The sequence below is a fragment of the Lithohypha guttulata genome, assembly GCF_036872675.1.
Source record: "Lithohypha guttulata strain CCFEE 5908 chromosome Unknown scaffold_3, whole genome shotgun sequence".
Taxonomy (NCBI): Eukaryota; Fungi; Ascomycota; class Eurotiomycetes; order Chaetothyriales; family Trichomeriaceae; genus Lithohypha; species Lithohypha guttulata.
The window spans coordinates 3,142,408-3,167,915 of record NW_027042752.1 but is presented as its reverse complement, the minus strand read 5'-3'; the positions used below and the strand labels follow the sequence as shown (position 1 = coordinate 3,167,915).

The 25,508-nt window shown below is 49.0% G+C and overlaps 11 protein-coding genes across 11 annotated transcripts; 8 read left to right on the top strand and 3 right to left on the bottom strand.

Moving 5' to 3' along the window:
* Window positions 1-315: 315 nt before the first annotated feature.
* Window positions 316-1,447, top strand: LTR64_004949 (uncharacterized protein; the record flags this gene model as incomplete). The annotated part of the gene is made up of 2 exons (XM_064899292.1): window positions 316-334; window positions 612-1,447. 2 exons carry the CDS (start codon window positions 316-318, stop codon window positions 1,445-1,447), a joined length of 855 nt encoding a protein of 284 aa, XP_064755249.1.
* A 585-nt stretch (window positions 1,448-2,032) lies between these two features.
* Window positions 2,033-2,764, top strand: LTR64_004948 (uncharacterized protein; the record flags this gene model as incomplete). Its single annotated transcript, XM_064899291.1, has 1 exon — window positions 2,033-2,764. One exon carries the CDS (start codon window positions 2,033-2,035, stop codon window positions 2,762-2,764), a length of 732 nt encoding a protein of 243 aa, XP_064755248.1.
* A 534-nt stretch (window positions 2,765-3,298) lies between these two features.
* Window positions 3,299-4,582, top strand: LTR64_004947 (uncharacterized protein; the record flags this gene model as incomplete). The annotated part of the gene is made up of 1 exon (XM_064899290.1): window positions 3,299-4,582. The coding sequence occupies one exon, from the start codon at window positions 3,299-3,301 to the stop codon at window positions 4,580-4,582; it is 1,284 nt and encodes a 427-aa protein (XP_064755247.1).
* A 2,048-nt stretch (window positions 4,583-6,630) lies between these two features.
* On the top strand, window positions 6,631-8,496 carry LTR64_004946 (uncharacterized protein; the record flags this gene model as incomplete). The annotated part of the gene is made up of 2 exons (XM_064899289.1): window positions 6,631-7,411; window positions 7,481-8,496. The coding sequence occupies 2 exons, from the start codon at window positions 6,631-6,633 to the stop codon at window positions 8,494-8,496; spliced, it is 1,797 nt and encodes a 598-aa protein (XP_064755246.1).
* Window positions 8,497-9,929: 1,433 nt separating this feature from the next.
* On the bottom strand, window positions 9,930-10,907 carry LTR64_004945 (uncharacterized protein; the record flags this gene model as incomplete). Its single annotated transcript, XM_064899288.1, has 2 exons — window positions 9,930-10,294; window positions 10,484-10,907. 2 exons carry the CDS (start codon window positions 10,905-10,907, stop codon window positions 9,930-9,932), a joined length of 789 nt encoding a protein of 262 aa, XP_064755245.1.
* A 658-nt stretch (window positions 10,908-11,565) lies between these two features.
* LTR64_004944 (uncharacterized protein) lies at window positions 11,566-12,562 on the top strand (the record flags this gene model as incomplete). The annotated part of the gene is made up of 2 exons (XM_064899287.1): window positions 11,566-11,640; window positions 11,702-12,562. The coding sequence occupies 2 exons, from the start codon at window positions 11,566-11,568 to the stop codon at window positions 12,560-12,562; spliced, it is 936 nt and encodes a 311-aa protein (XP_064755244.1).
* Window positions 12,563-14,592: 2,030 nt separating this feature from the next.
* LTR64_004943 (uncharacterized protein) lies at window positions 14,593-15,342 on the top strand (the record flags this gene model as incomplete). Its single annotated transcript, XM_064899286.1, has 2 exons — window positions 14,593-15,030; window positions 15,058-15,342. 2 exons carry the CDS (start codon window positions 14,593-14,595, stop codon window positions 15,340-15,342), a joined length of 723 nt encoding a protein of 240 aa, XP_064755243.1.
* A 1,277-nt stretch (window positions 15,343-16,619) lies between these two features.
* On the bottom strand, window positions 16,620-17,873 carry LTR64_004942 (uncharacterized protein; the record flags this gene model as incomplete). The annotated part of the gene is made up of 1 exon (XM_064899285.1): window positions 16,620-17,873. The coding sequence occupies one exon, from the start codon at window positions 17,871-17,873 to the stop codon at window positions 16,620-16,622; it is 1,254 nt and encodes a 417-aa protein (XP_064755242.1).
* Window positions 17,874-18,697: 824 nt separating this feature from the next.
* Window positions 18,698-21,940, bottom strand: TIF32 (eukaryotic translation initiation factor 3 subunit A; the record flags this gene model as incomplete). The annotated part of the gene is made up of 1 exon (XM_064899284.1): window positions 18,698-21,940. The coding sequence occupies one exon, from the start codon at window positions 21,938-21,940 to the stop codon at window positions 18,698-18,700; it is 3,243 nt and encodes a 1,080-aa protein (XP_064755241.1).
* Window positions 21,941-23,076: 1,136 nt separating this feature from the next.
* GNG1 (Guanine nucleotide-binding protein subunit gamma) lies at window positions 23,077-23,418 on the top strand (the record flags this gene model as incomplete). Its single annotated transcript, XM_064899283.1, has 2 exons — window positions 23,077-23,231; window positions 23,280-23,418. 2 exons carry the CDS (start codon window positions 23,077-23,079, stop codon window positions 23,416-23,418), a joined length of 294 nt encoding a protein of 97 aa, XP_064755240.1.
* A 1,335-nt stretch (window positions 23,419-24,753) lies between these two features.
* LTR64_004939 (uncharacterized protein) lies at window positions 24,754-25,447 on the top strand (the record flags this gene model as incomplete). The annotated part of the gene is made up of 2 exons (XM_064899282.1): window positions 24,754-24,837; window positions 24,974-25,447. The coding sequence occupies 2 exons, from the start codon at window positions 24,754-24,756 to the stop codon at window positions 25,445-25,447; spliced, it is 558 nt and encodes a 185-aa protein (XP_064755239.1).
* Window positions 25,448-25,508: the final 61 nt, after the last annotated feature.

Below are 25,508 nucleotides of genomic sequence, written 5' to 3'. Positions count from 1 at the left end.
GAGCATTTTGGATTTTTCCAGAATGTGTCAGAACCCCAACGCCCAATGAGTAATGAAGCTCTTAGTACCACTTCAACGATTGTTCGAGTAGGCTTGTTTCATGGTTCGGTACTTTTTCAGGTAGTACAGAGCCTCAATCTCCTTCTTGACATATTCGGCCCGCTTGATACCTTCTTTGATCTTTTCGTCGTCTTGCAGATGAGCTTGACTCATGAAAGCTTTATGCAGTCGAGGACGAAAGTAATCAAAGCCAAGGGGATAATGTCTGCCCATCTCCAAGAGCTCTTTATAGACTTGGATGACCTGTTGTCGTAAATGGTTGCTCATCCTGCTGGTATGTTCCTTGCTTGACTATCGTACTGGTCTTTGACCTCTGACGTGCTTACACGACAGTGCAAATGTAATGTTGTATCGATCATTCACTGAAAGTGTTCGGTCGAATAGACATGACGTTCCTGCCGAAAGTCAAAAGCGGAAATCTGTCCGATGAGCAGCTTTCCACTGCCGTTCCTTCCAAATATTTTGGTCGCTGTTCCTTGCTCCCTCCCAGGCTGATTATGCTACCATGATACCAAAAAAACTGGGCCGGCAGACCGCAGTTCGTCCTACAGCTTCCAGACCTCTGTACAGCGCGAAGACCTCGTTGCGGAAATCCCGGACCTTCACCTCAACCATCCACGCTCGGCATGACACTTCTACCAATGCCACCTCGAATCTGAGCTCTCGCTGGCTGTCAGACCTCAAGACGCGTCTAGGAAAATGTATACACTTTGGTATGAACGATGCGCAAGTCAATCAAGCCGGAGCACTCCTCGTTGAGGTTGCTCGCGACTGGAAAACTCTGCTTGCTGGAAGTGAAGGATACCTCACTTCGCGCCAGCGTGCAGGCATTACTTCTACCTTGATTGAATGGGGTCATCAGGATGCAATGGGTCACGTCAATAACGTCCAATACGTGCGGTACTGCGAAACCAGTAGAACGAACTGGACGCGACAGATCGGAGAGCACTTTGACCCTGCAAACAAGAAGCTGTGGGATGAGATGCTCACTAGTAAGAGTTATGGACTCATACTGAAGAGTATCAAGGTCGATTTCAAGTTTCCTATGACCTGGCCGGACAAGATCAGCGTCTATCACAAAATTAGAGTCATGCCTAAAGAATCTGACAGTAGCATGCTGTTGGATGTCATGGTGCTATCTGAGGGCAAGCAGCGTGTGGCTGCAAAAGCTGAAGAGGATGTTGTGGTCTACAATTACAAGAAGGGTCAGAAGAGTAGCCTGCCTGACTATATGCTTACTCAATTCAAGCAACAATTCGAGGAGCAGGAAGAACTGAAGAAGAAGAGCGGTCAACGTATCAAGGAGATCTTGGACGCAGTCGCAGCTTTGGAGAAAGAGACTTGGGACAGACCAGATGCCAAGGAGGACGTGGGAGGAACAAAGTGAAGTTGGCGAGGAAAGTCGAGTCATGGAAGAACAATCTCGGTGTAAAAGACCTTGGATGTCTGCTGTAATGCCAGCTTTTCACGAAATCAGGTCGCAGTCCACTACTTGCATCAGCGAGTGCCTTACTCATTCTAAGTAGTTTCGGTCGGCATTGTCTGGACTCCTTGGATCGAGAAAGGCTGTTAACGAGCGATATTGAGAACAGTCTCCTGTCTTTACAATCACTTTGGACGCCTGCATTACTGTCACACTGTTTGACACAGCGAGATCATACGAATCGATGCTCCTGATCTGGGGTCTCGCAACTCTAGATGATCTTGACTAAACAGCTCTCGAAAGCTACGTCACAACACAAACCTTGTCCCTCATGGGATCCGAGGCTGTAGATTCTCTCCGAATTTGTGGTCCTACATTTCCGTGCACCTCCTGTACAGCAGTAAACTTCTTTCAGCAACAGGAAAACCAGCGACTCAAGACACGAATATCCGGTCTGTCTCGAAAAAGTCGCATAGGCTAATCCAAGCAGATTTATTCACAAGACTGAGGAAGCACCACTCCGTACTCGACAAGGCACGTTCTTGTAGTATGCCTCGAAATCAACCACAAACCCATGCTGGTCTGAAGAAACACGATCATGGCTTCACACTTCCCAATGGCAGCCGGGTTTCACACCAGGCAGGCAGCGTCACAAAAACGCCTTTCACCGACCTTGGGTTTCCCGTAGACATGCACGAACTCACGGCGAATGCCTCAACAACACTTGACCCGGACACTCAACGACCTATCACTTTTGCAGGTCAACTCGGTCTGATTGACTTCGACACTAGCGTTCGATTACCAAGGCACGTACATATCGCGCCACCAGATGAGAAGGATCCATCGAAACAAAGGTTTGTCGCTGAACGAATCCTCGTCCTCCAAGGTACAGCTTTGACAGAGCTAAATGGTGAAATCTATGTCATCCCTCCTCGTACTCTTGTGACTATCGCTCCTGGTGTTCCTCATACCTGGACTGCATGTCCTGCAGGAGTATCGCCAGCCACGGCTTTTCCAGAATATGACGCCGATATGCTTACGGATATGGATGCTGTGGTCAGCGAAGGTCGATTTCTTATGGTCTATGAATATGAAGAAGAGACAGGCTTCTTCCCAACTGCACAGACTGATACACTCCAGGATGTGCAGCAGTATGTGAGAGCCCAAGAGGCAGAGCTAGAAGAACTAAGATTTCCCAGTCTTAGTGCCCAGGAGGTGCTGGAAAGAGGCTGGATTGTGTGGGGCGGAGAATGCAGAAGAATAGGAAGTGCCCAAAAATAGACTTAATATTGTTCTGACAAGCCTAACCTCCCACCCCTTGTCCTGAGTTGCCAAGCCAGTCCTGGCATTGACCTTCGGGGCGCAAGGCACAGGCCGGGCGAAATCTTGGCACTTCTGGTAGCACTAGCGCTTATTGAAACAGCTTCTGCAGTCAACGAAAAACCAATGATGCGCTACTGTGATCAAACACACGATTTGCCCAGAACTATATTCCACAGAACAGTCACCTTCATCCTTACCATCTTGAAGAGGCTACTTCAGTGGAGCTGTGTCCTCCGCCAGATGGCTCTTTCTACAATCAAACGTTCTTTGTCAGGGTGATGATCACTTCAACCTCCGTTTGCGATTAAGCTTCCTCGTCATCGCTGCAAGTCTTTGTTACGTCGCACACCTACCTTGTCACCACTTTTTTGTGTCTGCGGATTACTGGCAATGATGCTTTACAAAAGTCGCAACTTCTCGGACGGCCAGAATAATTGATCTTTTCTTACCATAAACACAAAATCATTAATGCGTACAACACAAGAATAGAAAATGTTATCTACGCTTCTACCCCTATTTGGGTTGGCTGTTGCAGCTGCTGCACAAGGCGTACCTCAGCCTGCAGGTCTGATTCCGCGCCAAGCTGCCAACACGAGCGCAACCACAAATGCCACAAGTCGTCATGCGTCCCTCCTGGTTGGTGCAGCTGGGCAAATTCGAGGCTTCGACTTTGATGGCAAAGCTTTTGTCCCAAAGGCCACAGTCAATGTCACCGAACCAGGCAAAGCAGCCAGCTGGATGATCTTTAAGGAGCCCAATCTTCTCTATGCCGTCGACGAGAATGGTAACGCCACTCGTCTGTTCAATTACGACAAGAAAACTGGAGTTCTTTCTCAAGAGCTTCGCAGCTTCAATGGTTCTAGTGGCGTTGTTCACCTAGCCTTTAACGACGACAAAACAATTCTAGTAGGGTCTTCTTATGGTCTAGGTCAGGTTGATATCTGGGACTCAGCCGCGGCTGATGGCAGCCTTAAGCTCATCAAGCAAGTTCCTCTTCCAGGTACACCTAGTCTGGTTGATAAGGATGCTCAAAAAGTACTTCGTGCTCATGGGGCTGTACTAGATCCTACAGGTCAGTATTTTATCATCAACGATCTCGGAGGCGATAAGTTGCACATCTTGGATATAGCAGACGGTAAATTCGCTATTACAGAGAGCACGCCTGTCACTCCAGCAGGCTCTGGACCTCGCCATGGAGCTTTTCTTACCCTCGATGGTGGCAAGAAGGCGACCCATTACATTGTTGTTTGTGAGCTCACAAACACGATTCAGATGTTCTCAGTATCTTATGAGAATGGTCTTAAACTCACCGGAATTCAGACAATCTCTACTTTCGGTGCAGCCTTCCCTCCTGCCAACGTCATCACCGCTCGAGCTGGTGAACTTGTAGTCTCGGGAGGTACTGGCCCTGCATATGTCTATGTTTCCAACCGTCTCACCGGCAACTTTACCGATAGCATCAGCCGTTTTGCCATCGAGGCCAAGTCTCAAACCGACAAAACTCCCCAGCTTGTCTTCAAGGGCTTCATCGAGACAGGCGGCTTGGCTCCTCGCATGTTCAGCTTCAGCAAAGATGACAAGCAGCAAACCTTGTTTGTGGCGAACGTGAATGGCGAATTCACTCTGCAGGCTCATGAGCGGTGTAACTCGACCGTTACCACTGACTGCCAGATGGGTAGGACGCCAATGGCGAAGTTTGCGTTCAGTCAGTTCTCGAGTCAGCCTAGTGGTCAAGGCTTTGGGGCTCAATTTGTGATGGATGTCACACCTTGCTGAACTATGTGATCGTACTGTAACACTCAAGGTTGTGGACCAGGGCTTGTGTTAGGTAGGCCACACGGAATATGGGACATAGATCAATGGATTTCGTATGAGATGGACTGTAGGATTGGCATGTATTGGTGATTGCAGTAACGTTGACATTTCGCCTTCGTTCTGCCGCTCCAGGACTCACGATCAAGCTTCGCACATCTCCTTTAATGCGATATTCTGAGTATTAGAAGTCTATAGTGGGCGACACTGTGTCCTTGACTTCATGCTTGGACATGTGAGTGCAACTCTCACGAAGTGTCTGTTATAGCCTCCGTGGCCGACCACATGAGACTTGAGAGAATCTCCTCCTGGTAACGTCGCTTGGTAAGTTTCTAAAGCCATTGCTCAAGAGTACGTGAACCTTGTTAGACTTTCCGACGACAGGTGGGCTGCCTCTGAAGGAAGGTGCAACGAGGCTCACGTTCGACCGAGCGCTGCCGTGCTTCTTGAACGAATACTACAGCCCAGAATACTAGCGATTAATATATAACTCGAGCTCTATCTCCCTTCGAGCAGTTTCCGCGAAACTGGTACTGCAATTATGGCAAAGAATTTATCATACTCAGCAGCCGTGTGACGTGCTTCCACAACGCGATTAGATTTCGCAGGCCACAATACGATGCAGCATGTGCCGAGTAGTGTACTCGGTCTAGAATGTATGCAGGCGCTAGTTGTCTTGCGACGAGCAGCACATCAGTGAAACATCTCGAGACTTAACATCGCCTGCTTCGCCAGACTGGAGGCGCGTCCGAGCGGGACCAAGATAAGGCAACCTGTCGATTTCTGGTCTTTTTGTTGTTCGTCTCCAACCTTGGGCTGCTGGTGTGTGTTCAGTCGAATCCTGCTGGCAATCGAGCCGCTCTTGGTTCTCTTTTGAGGCTCAGATACTACGCAAGATCTTGGCTCTATGGCGACAACTCTAGATTGGTATAGTGCCTCTGGGCGGTAGCCGCAGAGTGCTACTCTTAAGCTCAGGAATCTACCGTCCAAATACCGGCGTGGGACTACTATGTGCTTGAGCTACTCAATTAGTACGGTCCTGGCGCTCAGCCTATAACTAGTCGCTTCCAAAAATCCTATTTATTAATAAGCCTATCAGCATTTTGAGGCACGGGCTTTAGTTTCGCACAGAAATATCCCTATCTCGAGCGTGGAACCCTCATTGAATACATGAGGCTTGATTGCAATTCTGCGGAGAAGGAGAAGGGCCTTATGAACAAACAGCATTTGGCAGGTAATGTTATACCTTTGCAGCGCGTGACGAAACACGCTTGCAAAGTATCCTATGTCGGCTGCCTTGACCGTTTGGCCTTCCTGATCAATCTCAGTTGACACACAACTTGGTGGATGGGTACTGAAGTTGAAACGCTGCATCTAGGACGCAGGATTCTCCCGCAGACCGAATGGCAAGCGTTCGCGAGGGCGAAGGGCAGCTTGAAATTGGATCAGAGCTCCACTACATCGACTTGGACGAACTCGGCAACAGTCGTCGTCCGCACGTATGTAATGGTTGCGAGGCACAAACAGCTGCAGTCTATCACAAGTGCATTCAATGTGCCGACTACGACCTTTGTGACATTTGCATAAAGAGTGCAGCTACAGAGCATCCCAGCCATGTCTTTGAGCGGATTGACCTGTGGTCATTGATGCAGCAGCAGCGGTTGAGCGATATACCACCTGAACTTTCAGCCAAGCGTTATACCCAGGTATCCAAGGACTGCTGTCCGACGTGCCTAGATCATCGGCCAGCGAAGTTTGATCCTATGAACTCATTGTCCACGAGGCTGGAGCGGAACAGAAAACAAATTTCTTGGATGTCCAATTATCCAATCTATGTGTCTGACTTCTGTGCATCTGCCGCTCGTGGTTGTGACCTCTGTTCTATAATTTACCGCGGAATACTTGCTGCTCGGCCTGACTTGGTTTCTGAGGATGGAAGAATACAAGTGGTGATCAACAGAGATCATTTCAGGATTGCCGACTTGTCTGGAATCAATGATCGACTGCAAGACATGTGGACCCTCTACTTCCGGGCTGGTCCAGACTCAAAGCCACCATGGAACACCTTGGGGCAAGCCCGCAGCTTTTCGAACCACTTCAACTCAGAGACTTGCTTCCAGAAGATTCAAGAATGGGCGAAGCTGTGCGAAGAGAGCCACGCCCACCCTGATTGCAAGAGAGATGCAAGCGCAGGCTTACCACAACGAGTCATCGAGATCAGTGTTGATAGTGAAGGCTTGGGCTCGGTCACCTTGGCCCTGCGCGAGACTAATGGAGAAGTAGGTCGATACATTGCTTTGAGCCACTGTTGGGGCACTATACCAATCGTGACTACGGATCTGGCCAACATCGAGCATATGAAGCAAGAGATCGACCTTGAAAGCCTACCACAAACCTTCAAGGATGCCATTCACTGTGCTCACAAGCTCGGCATCAATTATATCTGGATTGACAGTCTGTGCATCATCCAAGATAGCACTAGTGATTGGGAAATTCAGTCCTCCAAGATGGCTTCCATCTACGCTAATGCATATTTTGTGCTTGTGGCCGCCTCAGCGGACAGTGATGCGAAGGGCTTCCTTCATGAACGTCCAAAGAGGTACCAGGGTATCCCGTTGGAGGCTCTTGAAGGCAGTGGTGTCCATGAAGTCATGGTGAACCATACGATGCCCCATCCTTCGGGCCTTTGGAAAGTGAGAGCCAAGTCTGTCATGCTCGACAGCCAAGTAGACCGTCGAGCTTGGGTTATGCAAGAAACTGTACTTGCACGTAGAGTTGTCTACATCCATACAAGTGAGATGTTGTGGGAGTGCAATTCTAAACTAATGTGTGAATGCGGAATGGCCTCTTCAACTAATTCAGGACGCGCCCGTGTTCGCCACTTTGACCAATCTGATCATCAAAGCCGACAATTTACATCTTATCGCGGCATCAAGCAGTCAGATTTAGCCGGTGACTATCCAACGTTCCAGGCCATGACCATTGGTTTCAGCTTCTTCAGACAGTCCTATGAAATCGACGTACATACTCGGCCGTTTGCACAACTGCATTCAGCTGAATGTACCTACGCCGAATGGAGATTGGTCATTGTTCCTCTCTATACAGCAAAGCGTATTACCTATGTTAAGGACAGGCTGCCAGCGCTATCTGGACTCGCCAGTCGTGTCAAAGATTACCTCCAGGACGAGTATATCGCCGGTTTGTGGAGCGGCGATATGCCAATGAGTCTAATTTGGTATGTGCGCTCAAATTCGAAACGGCCAGCTCCATCGAATTATATGTCTCCGTCCTTTTCCTGGGTGTCACTCAACAAGCCGGTCGTGTATCCAGCTCTTCACAGACAAAACGAATTTGGTGGACCGATGTACAGCAGCCCTACTGTGAAAGTCCTGGAGGCGAACACCTCGGTCAAGGGCTCGAATCCTTTTGGAGTCGTCAACGATGGATATTTGCGCTTGGAAGGCTTAACACGTCCACTGAGTCTGATTCTGGACGGAGTCGAATCAAAGATAGAAGTCGGAAGCTGCCATCATGATCTGGCTTGGTACCCTGACACTCCACTGGTCGCCGTTAATTTAGCACCTACGAATGGTGACGAGGAATCAGTGATTTCGGTCAATCGTTCATCAAAACCAGCAGATCCCAGTCAGCAGCGCTCTCAAGTGACGGTCACCTGTGTACTTGTCATCGAGAGACCTCACGTGGAGGAAACAGAGCTCTGCCAATCCTATGATGAATATGCGCTCCTGGTCCTTGGTCGTTTGAAGTCTCGACCAGAGGTATACCAAAGACTTGGATTGGTGTTCATCAGTCTTGAACCTGCAGTGGCTGAGAAGTGGGTTGCTGGCGCAGAAATGCGCGACTTGCTTATTGTCTAGTGAGACGGATCCTAGACCAACAGGATGTCCATTGCTTCAGCTGCGAGAAGCACTCTCCGGCTGAATATCCAAACGTGAGCTAACACTCGATTTGGAGAGATCATCTACGACGCGTTCTCACTGATCTGCACATCCAGGCTCTCTCCCAGCTCCAGGCCTCTTATATCCGTCCTCCTTGAAATCCATGTCCTGAGCCAGTGAGATCTAGCAACATCATTATAGCACCATGGACTTCAACGGTCTCTGTCAAGCTCGCGTCTGGTAAGAATACACGTAGTGCTGTTGGATTATGTCTCGCAGAGTGTCTCCTTACTCTCCCGTATATGATTGCGCAAGAATATTTAAAGTTCCCCCCTAGTAGTCTTCCTCGGTAACTTCTCCAACGGCCTTCTGTGCTGACGTCGACCGCTGGTCTTCCATCGGTGCAGCAGAAGTATATGCAAAGTAATGAGGAAGATGCACATCGTGAAGCTTCGAATCTCTTCTCGCGTCTCTACTGGTGTATAGCAAGCAGCTAACAAGCAGTCTTATTTGAGAAATCGTAGTTCTAATAACAGCTCACAATCATATCTACATACTCAGAGAAGCTCATCATTTGTCCCCTACACCCGAAATAGCGACCAGGATCGAGCTCAGAACGACCTACTGAGGTCGTCCAATTCACGTAGATACCAGCTCAATACTTACAGGTTGGTCACGACATATCCAAATAAACATGTCGTCAACCAAACAACCCCTCCCACTCATCAACGTCTCCCCCCAACTCAGCCACGCCGCCGCAAAACTCATCTCCGCTGCCTGCGCCGCCAAATCCGCAGAAATCAGAGTCCCAATGAACATCGCCATCGTCGACAGCACCCTCCACCTTCTGCACTTCGAGCGCCTCCCCAACGCAAAACTGACATCCATCGATATCGCAATAAACAAAGCTTTCACAGCCGCGGGACACAAAGCGCCTACGAGCGTGTACAAGGAGAATGTCTGGCCAGGTGGAAAGGCGTTTGGGCTGAATAGTAGTAATGGGGGAAAGTTTATGTATGTGGCTGGGGGGATACCGATTGTGGTTAATGGGCAGGTTGTGGGTGCGGTGGGGTGTAGTACTGGGACACCGGATCAGGATGTAGAAGTTGCGAGTGCGGGTGTGAATGCTTTTGAGAAGGAGTGGCAAGAGAGGAATGGGAAGGAGGCGAAGGCGAAGTTGTAGGGAAGGGAACAAGCCCTGACTTGGGTTAGAGCACAAGCATGGGCGAAAACAAGCACCTTGTGGTTGGAGATGAGTGATGATTGAAGAATGAACAGCGTTACGGAATTTTAGTATGCTCAAGCCAGGGTATCAGGTGCTTGGATAAGTCGCTTGTATGCAAAAGCATATAGCTAAAGATCATATTTTCCCACAGGATTTCCAAGCCCTGGTCCTAACCATGAACTGTGCACTATCCAGGAAGCTGAAGAGGTAATGCCCTGTCATACAACATGTCAAAAACCACCTTCGATTCCTTATCGACGAATTCTGCAAATTTTGGCTTGACCATTCCTTGCCCCTTTGCATAATTCGGTCCACTCTCAAGGCACTCTCCACTTGTCGGGTTGTCGCCGAGAAGGCTTTCGAAGGCGTCTACTACTCCCTCGATAGGTGTCAGTAAGCCCTCCTTCTCGAGTTTGTCATAAAAGGCAGGTGCTGAGATGTTTGTTCGGATTACGTTCGGGGTAACTGCGTTCAATGTAATCTTCTCGGTGGGCAGGTATTTGCCGTAAGATCTGACAAAGCCTACTACGCCGTGTTTGGCTGCTGTGTAGACTGGAAGTGTTGGGCAGCACTTAGAAAGTGTTAGCAGAGGTTGAAATGGTGGACATGTAAGTTGTCCTTTGAAAAGACGCTACTGGATGTTTAGGGGAACTCACATAGTAACCACAGACTGATGCGATCACTCCGACTATGCCTCAATTAGCTTCTCTTAACCCAGCCCAGTTCGATAGGCGCACTCACTCTTGCATCTGAAACCATTAGGTCCAACATCCTGCCGTCTAGCCTGCTGAACAGCAAGAGCAGTCGTATACATGACACCTGTAAGATCGATATCAAGGACACTCAGATCTGGTTTCTCGAACTCGTGCCCACTCGTGCTCGTAGAGTTATTCGGCAACCATCTTCTCTCTCCGATGCCACCAATACCAAAGACATGATCGATGCGGTTGAAGGCAGAGACGGCTTGTGTGAAGGCCTTGACTTGAGAGTTCCAGTCAGCTAGATCGACCTTTGCGAATTGTCCACCGATCTCATCGGCGACCTTTCGTCCATTTTCCTCGTCGCGATCCGCAATGAAGACTTTGATGCCCTTTTTCGCGAGCATACGAGCTGTCGCAGCTCCGAGTCCAGAAGCGCCACCTGTTACGTAGGCGTACTCAGGCATCTCTGTAGAGGTGTTCAACCGAAGTTCTTGACGTGCTTGAAGGAGCGGTATGAGAGGCCTACTTGCAGGTTACAATGCGTTGACATCCCGTCACGAACAGTACCTCTATCATCCCCATCGTGATCGTGAGGGGATTTGCAACAGCGGAGGACTCTTCTCGTATGCCTCGGGCACATGTAAAAAATTACCCAGCTCAGTCGCGATGGTTATCAAAACCAGCAGCGATTTCTGGTTCTGCGGGGAAGGAGCGACTCATCGAATCTGGGGTTCCCGAAGCTGGAACACGATATGCCGGCTTCACTTCGGAAGCCCCCTCTATACGTTTTCGTCCCTCGCATTAGTTGACCAACAGCTCATTTTCTTACAGATAGCACGATGTTAAAATCGCCGTTTATGTTCGTTGACGCAAAACGAGACAATGCTTCGCCGAGCGCTCTCGAATTTCTGCCAAGGTAGTCTTGGCCAGACTGGCTTCGTGCAGCTGAAAATGGTTCAGCTCATATCTATCAGGTGGCTGGGTCGCCTGGACTGATATATTTCCAGAACGAATCGTAGTTCGTTCACTTCCTGCGTTTATGGTGTTCTACTTCTACTGCCACCACATGATCACTGTCCAATAGGCATTCCTCCAACCACTCTCACTCTCATAGTTCTCGATATGGCCTCTTCAGCGATCTCAGCTGCAAAGGCTTTTGTGGATGGTTGCCAGGCGCTGGGCGACGCTATGGCAAAGGTTTGCGCAGCCTATTTCTTTATCTTCCGTCTTTGAAGACCGCTACTGATCTCTAGAACAGTGGGGACAACCAGAGAATGATCTCTACTACATCAAAACAATGAACTCCGACTCTGGCCAGATGGAGATCTTCTGCTGTACAGCAGAATCCGGTTACACACATGTGATTCCAAGAAATTACTGTGCACTCTCCTTTGACGAGATGATGGCAGGGCACGTTCTCATCTATGGTCAGGACCTCTACTACATCAAGACCAAGAAGACTGCATCAGGCAACGTTGAGATTGCCCGTTATCCAAAATCGAAAGACTACCGCGAGACGGATATCGCATTGATCAGTATTCCGTTAAGACTCTCCGATGCTGCTGACGGGTATTTCACATTCTCTAACAACGACCTATATTTCATTCGCGATCGCAACACAGAATCGGCAACGGTAGAGTTAAGCCGCTGGTCATTCAAGTCAGCATTCCAAAAACAAACACTATTCACCACAACACCATTCCTCGTCGAAAAGGCCAGCAAAGGCCAGTGGAACATCTGGGGTGAACATCTCTACTTCGTGCAAACAGCTGGTTCAAAAACAGAAGGCACAAACGTAACGAAAGTCATTCTTCGAAGTACTCGGTCAGAAGGCGATCACCCGAATTACAAAACCATCACAAACGACATCACGACAACGTATCAAAATGAGCATGGCAAGGGTGACTTTTATGTCACAAAGGATTTGATGATGTACTTCCTCAAATTGAGAGAGACAGAGAATCCCGGCAAGTATATCGAGATGCACGTAGCAAATAATGCAAGAGGTCTGGACAAAGAGCCTAACCATTACGTTACGCCCTTTGGACCCAGCGACCCGGGCAATGGTGTGTTCTGTTTAGATAAAGCGGCACCGCCACGACAGGTAAGATATAGATAGGGATTAGGAAATTTCATGCAAAGACAGCAGAATTGTATATGTGATTCTAAACACGTGTGCCTCTTCCGACCGCGTAGCATATTGTGGATAACTTTTGAATAATACTCTTGATGAGAGCTAACAAGAGTTGGCAAAAGTTGATAAAATATAGTTGAAGGTGATAAGAGTTGGTGAAAGTTGTTGAAAGTCATTGAAAGTTGGCATTACTTGTAGCACGACTACACGTCCACGAAGCCTGAGCAGACCACGACCACTTGGTATTCTACACGCTTACAGAACACAATAAGTATTAGGAGGAAATGATCGAGTACGTTACCAGTGAGTTCGTCCCATGCCTTAGCAGATATTCAGGAGGCAGAGATCTCTTCACGTCTGGATTTGGTGGCATTTAGTTGGTTGTAATTCGTACCTCAATTCCAGCTTGCTTCTCTCGTGATACAAGCAGGAATTGACGATTTCTTTCAGAAGGCTCACGAAGGGTCTCTGTGCTCATCTTCAGTGATCGACCGATGGCATTTAAGGATCTTCTGTGCAGTTGGCCATTTCGAGCCACCTGCATTACGCCAGGATCACTGTCATCTTCAGCGTCCTTGTGTTCTATGTCGTATGATACGTAAGAAAGATTTGCAATTCGCGAACACTGTTTGCTAGCGAGGTCATGTTACTTGTACTCGTACAGTGCGGTACAAACTGTGTCAAGCAGTGAGAAGCTTCACTCTAGGCAAGTCACGTTCGTCAAGGGTCCATAATGCACCACGACTTACTGGCGTTTTACAGTGCCCTTTCAGCAATTGAAAAACGTCCTTAGGAAGAAAATACGGTACGTTCGTGAAGTAGTCAGCTAAACTTGCATATGGGGGTCTTCCAACCCTGAAGACCCAACTTTTGATGAACGGTCTGCATATCACCAGGTAAAGTTTCGTAAGCATAAACTCAGCACAAACGCGAGAAGTGTTTGGTGCAAGTACGCTGCCAAGCCAGGAAACCCGCCGACCGAAATTGTGTCGGAGACTCGGAGGACCTTCGAATATGTACTGTATACTCGGTTATGCCTCTGTAGATAGGTACCAGCACACGACATCAGTACACCCCGAGCTGCGGTTGTACAGAAGGCTGAGAGGTCCGTGGTGTCACTCGAGCAGACTGGTAGTTCCAGGTGCGATTTTGAGTGCCGATACGAGACCGTTGGAGCGTCGAAGCATGCGGACGTGACCTGCCACATCGACTAGGCCCATTGCGGATCACATTGAGGCTCCAGAGAGCAGCTGTCTTTCTTGCGTGATGTTGCACAGAGGGTGTTGTTAGCGTCCTGTACACGTGTTTGAGTTGGCTACATGCACCCTCACTTCGGTAGATTTTCCGGATTCTTGCCATTGTGATTGGTACTCAGGGTGCAAGCTGCATGCAAACCGTTCAGCGCACTTTAGTGCTACTGAACGTGCATGAGTGAGAGAAGCGAACTCTTCCAAGTACATACGAGCGTGGGACGATGGCGAGCGACGCACAAGCGAAATATGTAGACATGGTACAAACTCGTTGCTTTTATCATAAATCATTTCTCCCAGCCGGAATTTGAGGCTGTTATGAACCTTGCGGAAGGAAGCCCAGAGACATGGGGTCCAAGTAGGGAAGCTGCCGACCTGACGTACCTTGAGACACGTGGAGCAACGGCAAAGTGCCGGTCAAGGATTAGAAAACAAATGCTCCGTAAACATTGTCCACCTTGCACAATGAGCTCCTGATCGAATCACTACCACCTTTTTTCGTGTTCGATGTTGTGCCAGTGCTGAGACATCGTACAACAGAAGACTCGCAACTGGAAAGATGATCTGATATTCGACGCCAAGAAAATTTGCTGAGATTCGCAACCAGAAATTCATAAGTGAACATGAGCATTGGATTCCATGCATCGATATACCGAAGACGGAAAGAACAAAAAGCACATCTGGTCTTTCTTTGAGGTTTGGGTTGGTTAAAAGGGCAAGAACATTCTTGCACTAGCTGGCAACTACAAACTATACCATGCAACCATGGACATGGCAACTTCATCCTCTTCAAGCGACGCTAAGTCCTTCTCGGGACGCACGCCTGCTAGAATGCCCAGTATTAACATGGAGAAAGGCAGTAGCTCAAAGAACAAGCAGCGACCGCAACCGCAACCGCAGCAGCGTCACCAGCAGTCCCAGACTGCAGCAGGCCTCCAATTTGATATGCTAGCCTGGTACCCGAAATACCAGTCCTGCCAAAGATATTTTGTTGACCACGCCCAGCATGATTTTCTCGTCCAAGCATTTGCGGCATTCATCAATATTCTATTGCCTTATCAGCGTCAACCTCCCATCTACACCTGCCGAGGCGCACGATCGGCTAAGGAAAGGTTGGACGAAATCAGCTCCCTAAAACTGGGAACTACTCCTCGCGAGATCGCGGATGTGTCAGTCTCTCTAATCCCATACATTCGACGTCTGGTATGTACTGGTATGGATGTCGCGCAGATCATGCACGGCTTTTTTGGGAACGACTGGCAACAAGGTGTTGGACCACAACGGGAGACCGAACGACGTAACTACCTGTTTTCTGCTAAAAGTGGTGGCTGGGCAAACGTCAAAAGGGATTATGATATGCTACCTCTAGAGACGGTGCCCTTTTTGAGACCTCTGACGATGCCTCATGATGAAGAACTCCAACAAGCTGACAAATCATGGAGTGAATGGCTAGCCATGGAGGATTGGATGGTGGGATCGAGATCACCCGACCACTATCCCGACAACGCCGAGTGATTGAATTCGCCTTTTCGAACATCGCAGTCTACATGGCCAACACAATCGAAGACCTGAAACTAAAACAATTCAAGACAAACGAATTGCACACAGACCCCGAGCTCTGAACGTCCACCGGAAGGATTGCAAATATACAAATGACGAACAAATCCTGGGAAGTACTTGACATGATCTGGTCGAAGTTGTCTTCTACTCCACTTATCTACTGATGTTCTTTACATGAGAGCCGATAGATTGACATCGAACCTCGAAATCGTGTTCGTCCTCAAGCAAGCACCTTCTCAAGGCCAGATCCACAAGTGTGGATCACTCCATGATTGAGCTTGCTTCGCCTCCCAGAAAGTCACGCAACTGAATTTTGCGAAGACGCACATCAAATCCTTCTTGCAATTGGGGGTTGTAGCACAAACTCGACTTCGAGAAGATTTCCGCCAGAGTTTTCAATTCGAGGCGCTTTCAGTCTTCGGGTCGGACCAACCAAGGAAATATATCCTCAGGATCCTTCTGTCCATAGAGCTGAAAAAGCACGTCATAAACATACCGAAGCCTCTGTATATCATCGAACAAATATTGCAGCCGAAAACAACGGGGCTTTGGTTCGCCACCATATCCTGACCCGACCGCGCCCAACTGTTTGTCCAACTCCAAACCGAGGAGAAACGTTTGACTTCTCAGATGTTGAGCATGCTGTCGGAGCACCTGCATGTCGAGCATTCCATGTTCTGCAGACGAAGTAAAAACTGCTGCTACGATCAACTTCGAGCGATATTCTGCCTCGATTTTGATCTTTCCGTCATCGATCGTCTTGAGTCTGGTGTCGCGTAACAAGGCCACGCGAGAGTCTGTTGCATTCCTTCGTGGCCGCCTAACATATCCAAGCATCACTTTGCTGCAAAAATTGCCCATAATCGGTACAAAGAAGCAGAATTGCAGCCGCAGGACAAAAGCGGATCGTCCTCTTCTCATATAGAGTCAGTTCCTTGTACCGAGCTTGAGATACTCGACCCTGGATGTTGGGCCATTGTTTACACTCTCTATCTGATTGTCGTTGTCTCAGACAATCATCACAAATCGAAACACAAAGATCTTGTTGCCCTGAAACAATGTCGACCGTTGCCGGGAGATAAGAACTTGAACTCCGGGTGCATGGGCTGGTTACATTCAATCAGTTCACTGGCCACAAAAAGACAAGTTTGCATAAGGGTCTTGTTTCTCGCGGTCGCAAGGTGGAGATGACGCAAGAAGCAGACGAGCACGCTACCTCATCAAGGATTGGGTCAAAGAACCTCTTTTACCCGGTCGCAGAGCCACCTATGGCCTTCCTTACCTTCCGGTACACCATAACATTGTGTTAGAGGGAAGCAGTGCATCTGACCTTCCCATACTAACCATTTCCCGGGAATACCAGCCTTTTTGCAGGCTTGCATGAACACCTCGCAATCCGGCGCAAGCACATCTGCCGTCCCAAAAAGTCCATCAACACGCAGCTTACTCTGCCTAAGCGCAACCCATGCTTCATGCTCGGTCAGAGCAGCCGACAATATCGGGTCTGCTTTCGCAGTACCTTTAGCCCACTGCCAGCCCTTAGTCCACCTGTCTGCAGCTGAATTGGTGATATCTGTGGTCAACACCGGATCTATTTTATTGACTCGGACAATTTCAGGATTGGTATTGCGGAAGTCGGTTGGTGGAGATATATGTACCACACTCTTCAATCGCTTCACAGCGTCCAGACGTGCAACAGCGCCAGAATCGAGCTTCGTGCCCTGTCCCTCAAACTCGGTAGTTGCAATTTTGAGTTGCTCACTCCACCAAAAGCCTAGCGAAAGCGCGATATTACCACCTGCACTGTCGCCCATCAGTGTTATGGTCTCGTTAGCACGAGCATTTTCACCAGCTTCCTCCAGTGCTTGCAGAAGCCAGTTCCGCAGCAGAGGCAACGAATCCTTCGCAGGCGAGTTCGGAGCAAGAGGGTACGAAACCAACACTATCCGAACCCCTTCTCCAGCCAAATTCTTAGCCATACGAGCGCATAGCTTCCAATGTTCAGAGCCGGCCGGGGAGCAGAAGCCTCCGCCAGAGAAATAGTATACTGTGTGTCTGTACTCTTTCTTCGCACCCTCTCTGTCTATCTGACTGTGGTCTCGCGCCGGCTCGAAATCGTACAGGTAAAGCTCCTGAAATTGGGAGCCCTCTGGACCCTGGCCTTGCGTCAGGGGCGTATGCGTACGGGACGTGATTCTGATTGTCCATTCTTTGATATGCACGCCATAATGACTAGATGGACGTTTCTCGAGTGGTGGGCTTCCTTGTGGTAAAGGTCCCTTCAGGCCGACCAGCCGTGGTCGCAAAGGTCGAAGAATGAAGGTGCGCAAGAAACGGTAGAATAGGGAGAGGTCGGATCGTCGCTCTATTTGCGTTACGTTCGGATCAGGCGATGTACCTTGTATGTTCTTTTTCTGGTGGTCTGCAGAAGCTAGATGAGTACCTGGCGTTGCCCCCGCTTGCCCCAAAGGAGTCTGGGTCGTCATTGCCTATGCGTTCGGCCGTGTGCGCTGCTGATTTGCTCAAGAGGAATATCATAAATGTGTGGTAGATAGCAGATCCATCGCTCAATCTGTCGTCCCCGTGCCTATACTGTAAGCAGTAAAGATAAGAATCGCATTCCTCCTCTTCACGAAGAACTCGAAAACAACAAAACAGACAGCGCTCGAAGATCAATGCGCGAGAACAGCGATAACAAGGCATTAAGAGGATCGAGGCCGCGTAGCTACTGGAGCCCCAAGAAGGTACCTAACGAAACCCATTATGCCGTTTCAGCAAGTAGTTACTCGAGTACAGTTACATCGTACTGTGATCGAGATGATGATGACGACGACGAATATACTTCGCGTAGACCTTGTCTGGCTTTCGAGCGTGGCAGATGCTCAGAAGAAACAACTCAGCGACGACGATCTTCGCAGAGCCGCGAGATCGCCCAGATCTTAGCTTCGATCACTGCTAGGCGTTTACTGGGCATCAGCCTGGGTACTAGTAGGAGGGGTCAATTGCTTAGAAATCACAGCCAGAGAATCGGAGCTGGACCTTGACAGCCCACGTGTTTGTGCTCGAACTTGTAGTGCGAGGGTATGAAATGCGAGACTTACGAGGAGATCAAATTGGTCTTCTATTTCAACGACTTGCTGTCGCAAAAGCTGGCCTAGCATGGCTGCCATGCATTTCGATAAAATTTACATTCTAGGTGAGGATGTCACCAGTGTGCTATGCTACACGCCGAGATCATCCTCAAGTCAAATTCAACTCTCCGAGCTCAACCATTTTCCATCTCGCAACAACTGCTAGATCACCATCCCAGCTAACCCTGTCGGTTCCTCAAATGTGGAGGTACATATCCTCTGCCGGAGGGCTTCACAGCTGGTGCATCGCCATCTTTGGCACTATCCCTGGTAATCTCTCGGTCTCTAGTAATCTCCCTGGCACCCTCTCTAGGAGCGTCTCTTGAATCTTGTCGTCCCTCTCGCATGCCTGGAGGCCTATAGCCACCCATAGTACGTCCACCAGCACCGTTAGCAGGCGAAGCAGATCGGTCGGGGAGATCACGAACTGCGCCACCAGCTTGTCGCAGGTGAGGAGGTACATATCCGCTTCTGGCAGCAGGACCAGTGGCTGGTGCAGGTGTAGGACCGGCTGTGTCTTCGGCTGGTGGAGCAGCGGCGGTGGTAGCACCTCCAGCTTGTCTTGCAGCCTCTCTCTCTCGCCAACCACCAGGCTTGAGACCAGCGACGACAGGTCGACGACCCTCGGATGACGTTGTCCTCTCCTCCATTGGAGCTGCCTCTCTGACACGCTCGATGGGAGTAGCGCGACTGGGTTGAGCTTCATTCTTGCGAGCGAGTCTTCGAGCCTCAGCTTCGGCCTCACGTTGTGCCTGCTTGGCGGCGGCAGCAGCAGCCTCGGCCCTCTCAGACTCTTGTTTCGCCTTACGCTCGGCCAGCTGCTGTCTCTTCTCCTCCTCAGCAGCGGCCTTCTCAGCAGCCTCTCGTTCAAGTCTTTCAGCATCCTCCTGTTCTCTTCGCTCTGCCTCTTCCTGCTCTCGCTGACTTCGTTCCTTGTCGGCAAGATACTGCTTGATTCGCTTCTTCTTCTCGTCCTCAAATTCTCGGTCTGCTTTTTGTCGAAGTTTCTCGAACTCTTTGTGGCGACGTGCAGCGATGTTAGATTTGAAGCCGTCATACTGGTCAACGAGCCGACCAAGTCGGTGCTTGAGAGAAATGCTTTCCTTGAACTTGAGCTGAGCTTCTTCCAGCAGTATCTCCTTTCTCTGCTCATACTCCTGCATGTCACGTTCCTTTTGCTTGTCGTAATCGTCAGCAAGGTGCTTGACCTCCTCGCGTCGGAAAGCCCGCTCGAGATGATCGATGCGCTTGGCAGTGGTAGCGACAATGGCGTCCTTCTTCAACTTGTCTTTCTCGAGTTGTCTGAGCTTGATACCGCGGATTGCATTTGAATCTAGCTCGTCAATGTTGATATCGTCAAGGTCAATCTTCATGCCTCCTTTAAGCTCATTGAGCTGCTTCTCGACCTCTTGACGTCGAATTCGGTCTTGCTCATCTCGCATACGTTTGAGTTCGCGTTGCTTAGTCTCGTCACGTAGTCGCTTGGCCTCAGCCTCGACCTGTTGTTGTTGTCGAAGTCTTCGAGCATTCTCTTCCTCACGTTGCTTCCTGGCAATAGCATCTGAAGCTGCCTCCTTACGTTTCTCGATTACCGAGCGTCTGGCTAAGATGGCCTCGTGTTCTTCCTCAGCACCAGCTTGGGCTCTTGCTAGGGCAGCATCACGGGCGGCAAGACGTGCTTGAGTATATGACGGATCGACATATGTGCAAGTGACGTGAAGAGCCTTGGCAAGTCGTGACAACTGAGATCGAGCAATTTCAGCAGGAGTATTCTGGAGACGCTGTACAGAGCGAGTGTCGGCTTCTGCTGAAGCAACACCGCCAGTGGGAGTCAGTGTTTTTGCAGAAAAGACATCGTTGTCGAAAGTGAGAATGCCGGAGACATGGTCGAGGCGGATGGCAAGGTCGCCCTTCTTGCAACCATTCATGATGAACTTTTCAATCATGGCTGGGGTGACTTGGAAAGGTTCAGGAAATTGTGCGAGGTTGTTAACGAAATTGAGATCGACTGATTCGTACACCTGGGACAACTGTTGAAACAAACGAGTCAGGATGACTTGCTGGAGTGGTCCAACGTATCGCTCCATGTCTGGGTTCTGACCGATCTGTGTAAGAATTGGGGAGATCTTCTTGCAAATCGAAAGTGGATGGAAGTCGACTTCAAGGATATCGTACAGCTCTCGGATTTCAGGGCGTGCTCGTTTGAGAAGACCTTTGCTCAGGATATCCTTGAACAGAAGAGCTCTAGTAGGGGCAGACGGCATACTGAGCAGGTTGGTGAGGCGTGTGTTCTTGTTCTTTCGTGCCTCATCCATGTCGACCAAAGCACCTCGAGATCGCGAAGTGCTAATGACCGGGATTGCCAATGCGGACAAAACTACGAAGGAGGCACATTTGGTGAGAGCCTCTTCTGTGACAGTCGGGTTGTCTCTCTTGACTCCCTGGCCAGACTGAACAGCAACAGCTGACTGTCTCATCAGGTTGTAGTATCTGTTATAGGCAGCAGCATGGAAGAGGAAGTTGTCACTGACAAGAAAGATCTTGGTCAACTTTTCGTAGTAGTTGGCCATCATGATATTCTTTGCAGGTCTCTTAGACAGAGTCATCAGCATGTGGATGTCCTCGACACTTCGGAAGGCCTCTTGCCACAGTTCCAACTCATCGGCGACATTCAATTGACGAAATCTTGTCTCAAGGTGGCGTTGTAGAGTCTCAGGCTCGCTGAGGTTGATAGCATGCATCTGGGAACTGTATTTGTGAGCGTTGGAGACATGATTTCTGAGGAGTTCGCAAAGTCTTCGAAATTCAGTCTTTCGTGTATAGCGCATGCAGAAGTCGAAGGCTTGGTGAGCAGTAGTCTGATACATGATCTCGAGACGAGAGTTGTTCTTGAGGATCTCGAGCACTGTTCGATACGTCTCCCACAGAAATTTGAGCCATGGTGTAACGATAGCGCGATCAGTTCGATCTTTGGATTGTTCTCCCGAAACGGTAGCAAGGAGGAGGGTTTCTGGTGTTTCGGTGGCTTCGAGATCGTCGATGTTGGAAGCAGTCTGTACTGTAGCAGAATCGAGATTCGATTGTACTTGGTCTGCTTTGTGCTGGGCTTCTGTAACCTTGGCTTCGGCTAATTCGATGAATTTTTTGAGGACGAGTTCAATGGTGCCGACATTGGTGTTTTGTGCAATGTTCTTGTACTGGTACAACCCGTCCTTGGCCGATTTCCCTTTTCGTAGTTCGACACACAATTCAACGAACTGGAGCATCACCGGCTCCAAGGAGGCGATGGGTGTGCTCCTTGAGCGCTTTGACGTGACATGTTCGTGGAGGACGTTGAGGGCGGCTTGAGACTGGTCGACTGCAATTAATTCTTGTGCTCGTTTGAGCACATTTTCAGGCCGTATGGTTGGCGGAGGAGGCATCTTGTCGAGGGACTACTCTTGCCGTGATGATCAAAGATGATCTTGTAGGCAATTGCGACAAGATAGTGGTGCTCTGGCGACGAGATGACTGACCTGCATAAAGTGCGGAAGTTGGCAGGAAGGAATGACGCTACGCTAAAATCTTGGCACATTGGAGAACGTTGCCTGTGTTGATGTCGCATAATATTGCCGATGAGAGTGCGTACATGGGAGTCAAATCGGTCATTTAAATTCATCGCATGCGAAAAGGGATCAATAGTGATATTTTACACACGCGTGCGAAAGTAACATATCTCGTTCGTGCTCTGTTTTCGACGGAAAGTATTATGATCGCTCTTTTACTCATGGCGACATATGTAGTGTGAGACAGATCTGATGCAGACAAGGCCGGAGCTCGACTTTGTAGGCGCAAGCGTAGGGAGGATAGTTAGCAAAGAGCAAGCAAGAAATTAATGCCTCGACGAGGCCCTCAGCTCTTCCTTTCACTCCTGATCATTTAATCTTGCCAAAGCCATGATGGTAAAAGGCAGCATACAAGTCAACTGGCTGATTTGTTATAAAGGAAGGATAACTTCTACGACAGGGCATACAAAGATTTTGGTAGAAGCTATTGAATTCATTTGATACAGAATCAGAATGCCTAACCCCTGCTTTCGATCAATTGGGCAAACGGCAACATTGCTTGCTCTCCTCCCTATTCAAACGTGCCCCTCCCGTGGCTGCGGCTAGACTTCAAGCCATTTTCCAGCGGCTTAGCCTGTGAATAGTTTGGTCCGATGGAGACATCCTAGAGCAATCTCGCGCAAGTTCCTCCACCACTCTTGAGTCTTCTCCGAGTCTGGTTCACACAGTAATACCTTGTCCTAGGTGACAGTCACTCATTTCTTTTATCACTGTCCATATCAGCGCCGGCAAGCTGAGGGTCGTCGCAGGAGCAGTGCATCCTCCCTGTACATCTCACTCAGGACGACCTCAAAGAAGCACCCTATATCCCTATTCACGACGCGCGACAATTGTACTGCAGCTTCTTCAGCCCGAGGCCGAATCGATCCCTCACCACTTATTCTCTTCTCACTCGACAAACCTACTACTTAATTTTCTTACTATATATCCACCATTAGCTCATTTGAACAATCATGCCTTCTGCATACACCGCAAAAGATGGGGGCGATGCCAGGAGCAAGAAGCAGTCTATGGCAGATTTGAAGCTTCGAAGATTACAAGAGTTGAACACTCGACTCAAGGAAGATCTAGAGCGACCAAGGGTAAAGGTTGCAGAAGCTTCTAACAGGTACTATATCCTTCCTCCTATTTAGCAAAGCCAAGTTAACATGATTAGCCTCATCACATATTGCAATCAGACACGAGACTACATGGTTCCTTCAGTATGGGGACAAGTGGACAAGAAAGACGACCCTTATAACCCGCAATCTGGAGGTGGATCGGGCGGTAGCGATGGATGCTGTATCGTCATGTAATTCAACACAAAATATTGGCTAGCATAAGGCGCATGGCGTTTATCATGATTGACGGCTGCGATATTCTGTCCCTGAAAGAGGATACAAATGAAACAATATGAGGAAGCTTACGTCCGATGCTCGGGTTTTGCATGACGTCCTCTAGTGAGGATAGCTAGTCACATTGGATTATATACAACGCAGCCAATGTGTCCCGCTCGGGATAGTTCGAGACGTTCATGTTATTGGTTGACAACTCACAGAAAACCTCTGAAATTGTCGTCCTGACCAGGTTATCCCAATCACGACAAACTACATTACCAGAACAGGGACGAAAGCTTGCAGCGGGCACGAAAGAGATATCATATAAGCATTGACCAAGCCCAAACTACAGTCAAACCCCCCAGGAAGATGCTATGCTATTGTTGTCAACTCTATGCACTTTCCTGATTGCCATGGTCGACACCTCTCAGCAAAATATCTTGCACTAATTTGCAGCCCAAACTCTCAGCACAGACCCTCTATCGTATGCAGCTGGTGTTATCACTACTCGTACAGTTGCAGAAAACCCCTGACAGTGTATCGCATTCTAAGTTTTGTTACTTGTGTTTATGTGGTTTAAGTTTCTCAGTGCCCACTACCAGGAATCTGGACCCTTGTGCCTACCGATCCCTGCCTGGTCATTTCTTCATTCGCTACAGCCATTCCGGTCTGACAGACGTATCATTTCGCAATTGTGCAACCATTCCAACACGAACCGGAACCGGAGTCCCCACCCAATAACCCTGTAACACACCAGATCGGCCACAATCAGATAAAGCTTCGTTGGTTTAGGGAGGAGCTTGTCAATTATGTGTGACTTGACGTACATCAATGTGACTGGACTGGAGTGGATAGGATGTGTCTTGACTCAAGAACAGCTCACGTCAAAAGTGAGTCGAGGCCCTCAAGGATAGAGTCCTTGAATTAATTGTGCCTTGCTCTCCGTGCTCTCTCGAAGTAGCATTCTTGCACTCTGGAAGTAGGTAACTGCTCATAATTATTTGAAAGTCCTGAATCTCTGCTGCGCTTCTGCTATCATCTCTAAGCTCACCCGTCTCCATCACTTTGACACGAGTCAGTCAATGAATGCGACTACTCACCATGATCAAATTGTGTTGCGTGCCTATAGCTACCCCATTGACTTTGCTTTATTCAGTGAGCTTACGTCTACACGACGTCGAAAAGCTAACACAGGCAAACATTCGTTCAAGATCGCTATACAATTACGAATATCATAATACTGATTGATCGGGACTCAACTTCAGATATACACACACTGACGAAAGTCGAGTACCACAGCCACGTTATCAACCCATGGAAACCTCAACAGCAGTCAAGCTGCCAAAAGTAGCCATCAGGTTCTGCGTACAGTGCAAATGGAATCTACGAGCCGCATACGTAAGTGTCCTGTCTACATCTACGCGACCACAAGGACAACAACCTTGACAGCCCAAAACTCCCGACTCAATGCGTACCTACCTTCGCAATTTTCCTAGTCTAGCTTTTTCCCGTTACCTAATCATGTATTCGACAGTACGCTCAAGAACTTCTGCAAACTTTCTCCGAAACTCTAGGTGAAGTATCCCTCATTCCAGTGACAGGAGGCACATTCACGATCAATCTCTACACTGGCGCCATACCCAGCTCTCTTTCAGAAGAGAATTCTCTCTCTGCGGAATCATCTACCATCACAGACACCCTAATCTGGGACAGGAAGCGAGACGGTGGCTTCCCGGAGACGAAAGAGCTAAAGAATCGTGTTCGGAATGTAATAGACCCGAACAGAGACATGGGACATGTAGATCGTGCTTTGAAGAAAGGAGGGCAAGGGAAACCAGAAGAGGAGCAAGAAGTGGTGCGAAAGGGCAGTGCGGAGGCAGAGAAGCAGCAGCAGGGACATTCTGAGCCAAGTCACGCTGAACATAAAGCAAGGGATTCTGCTCCGGCTGATTGTGAAGAGTGTATTGAGGCCGCTAAGGAGGATCAACCTGCTAATGAGGCTACATAGACATCGTTTAGAAGAGTCTTCTAAAGCATTAAACCACATCCTCAGGCCTTGACACACCGTC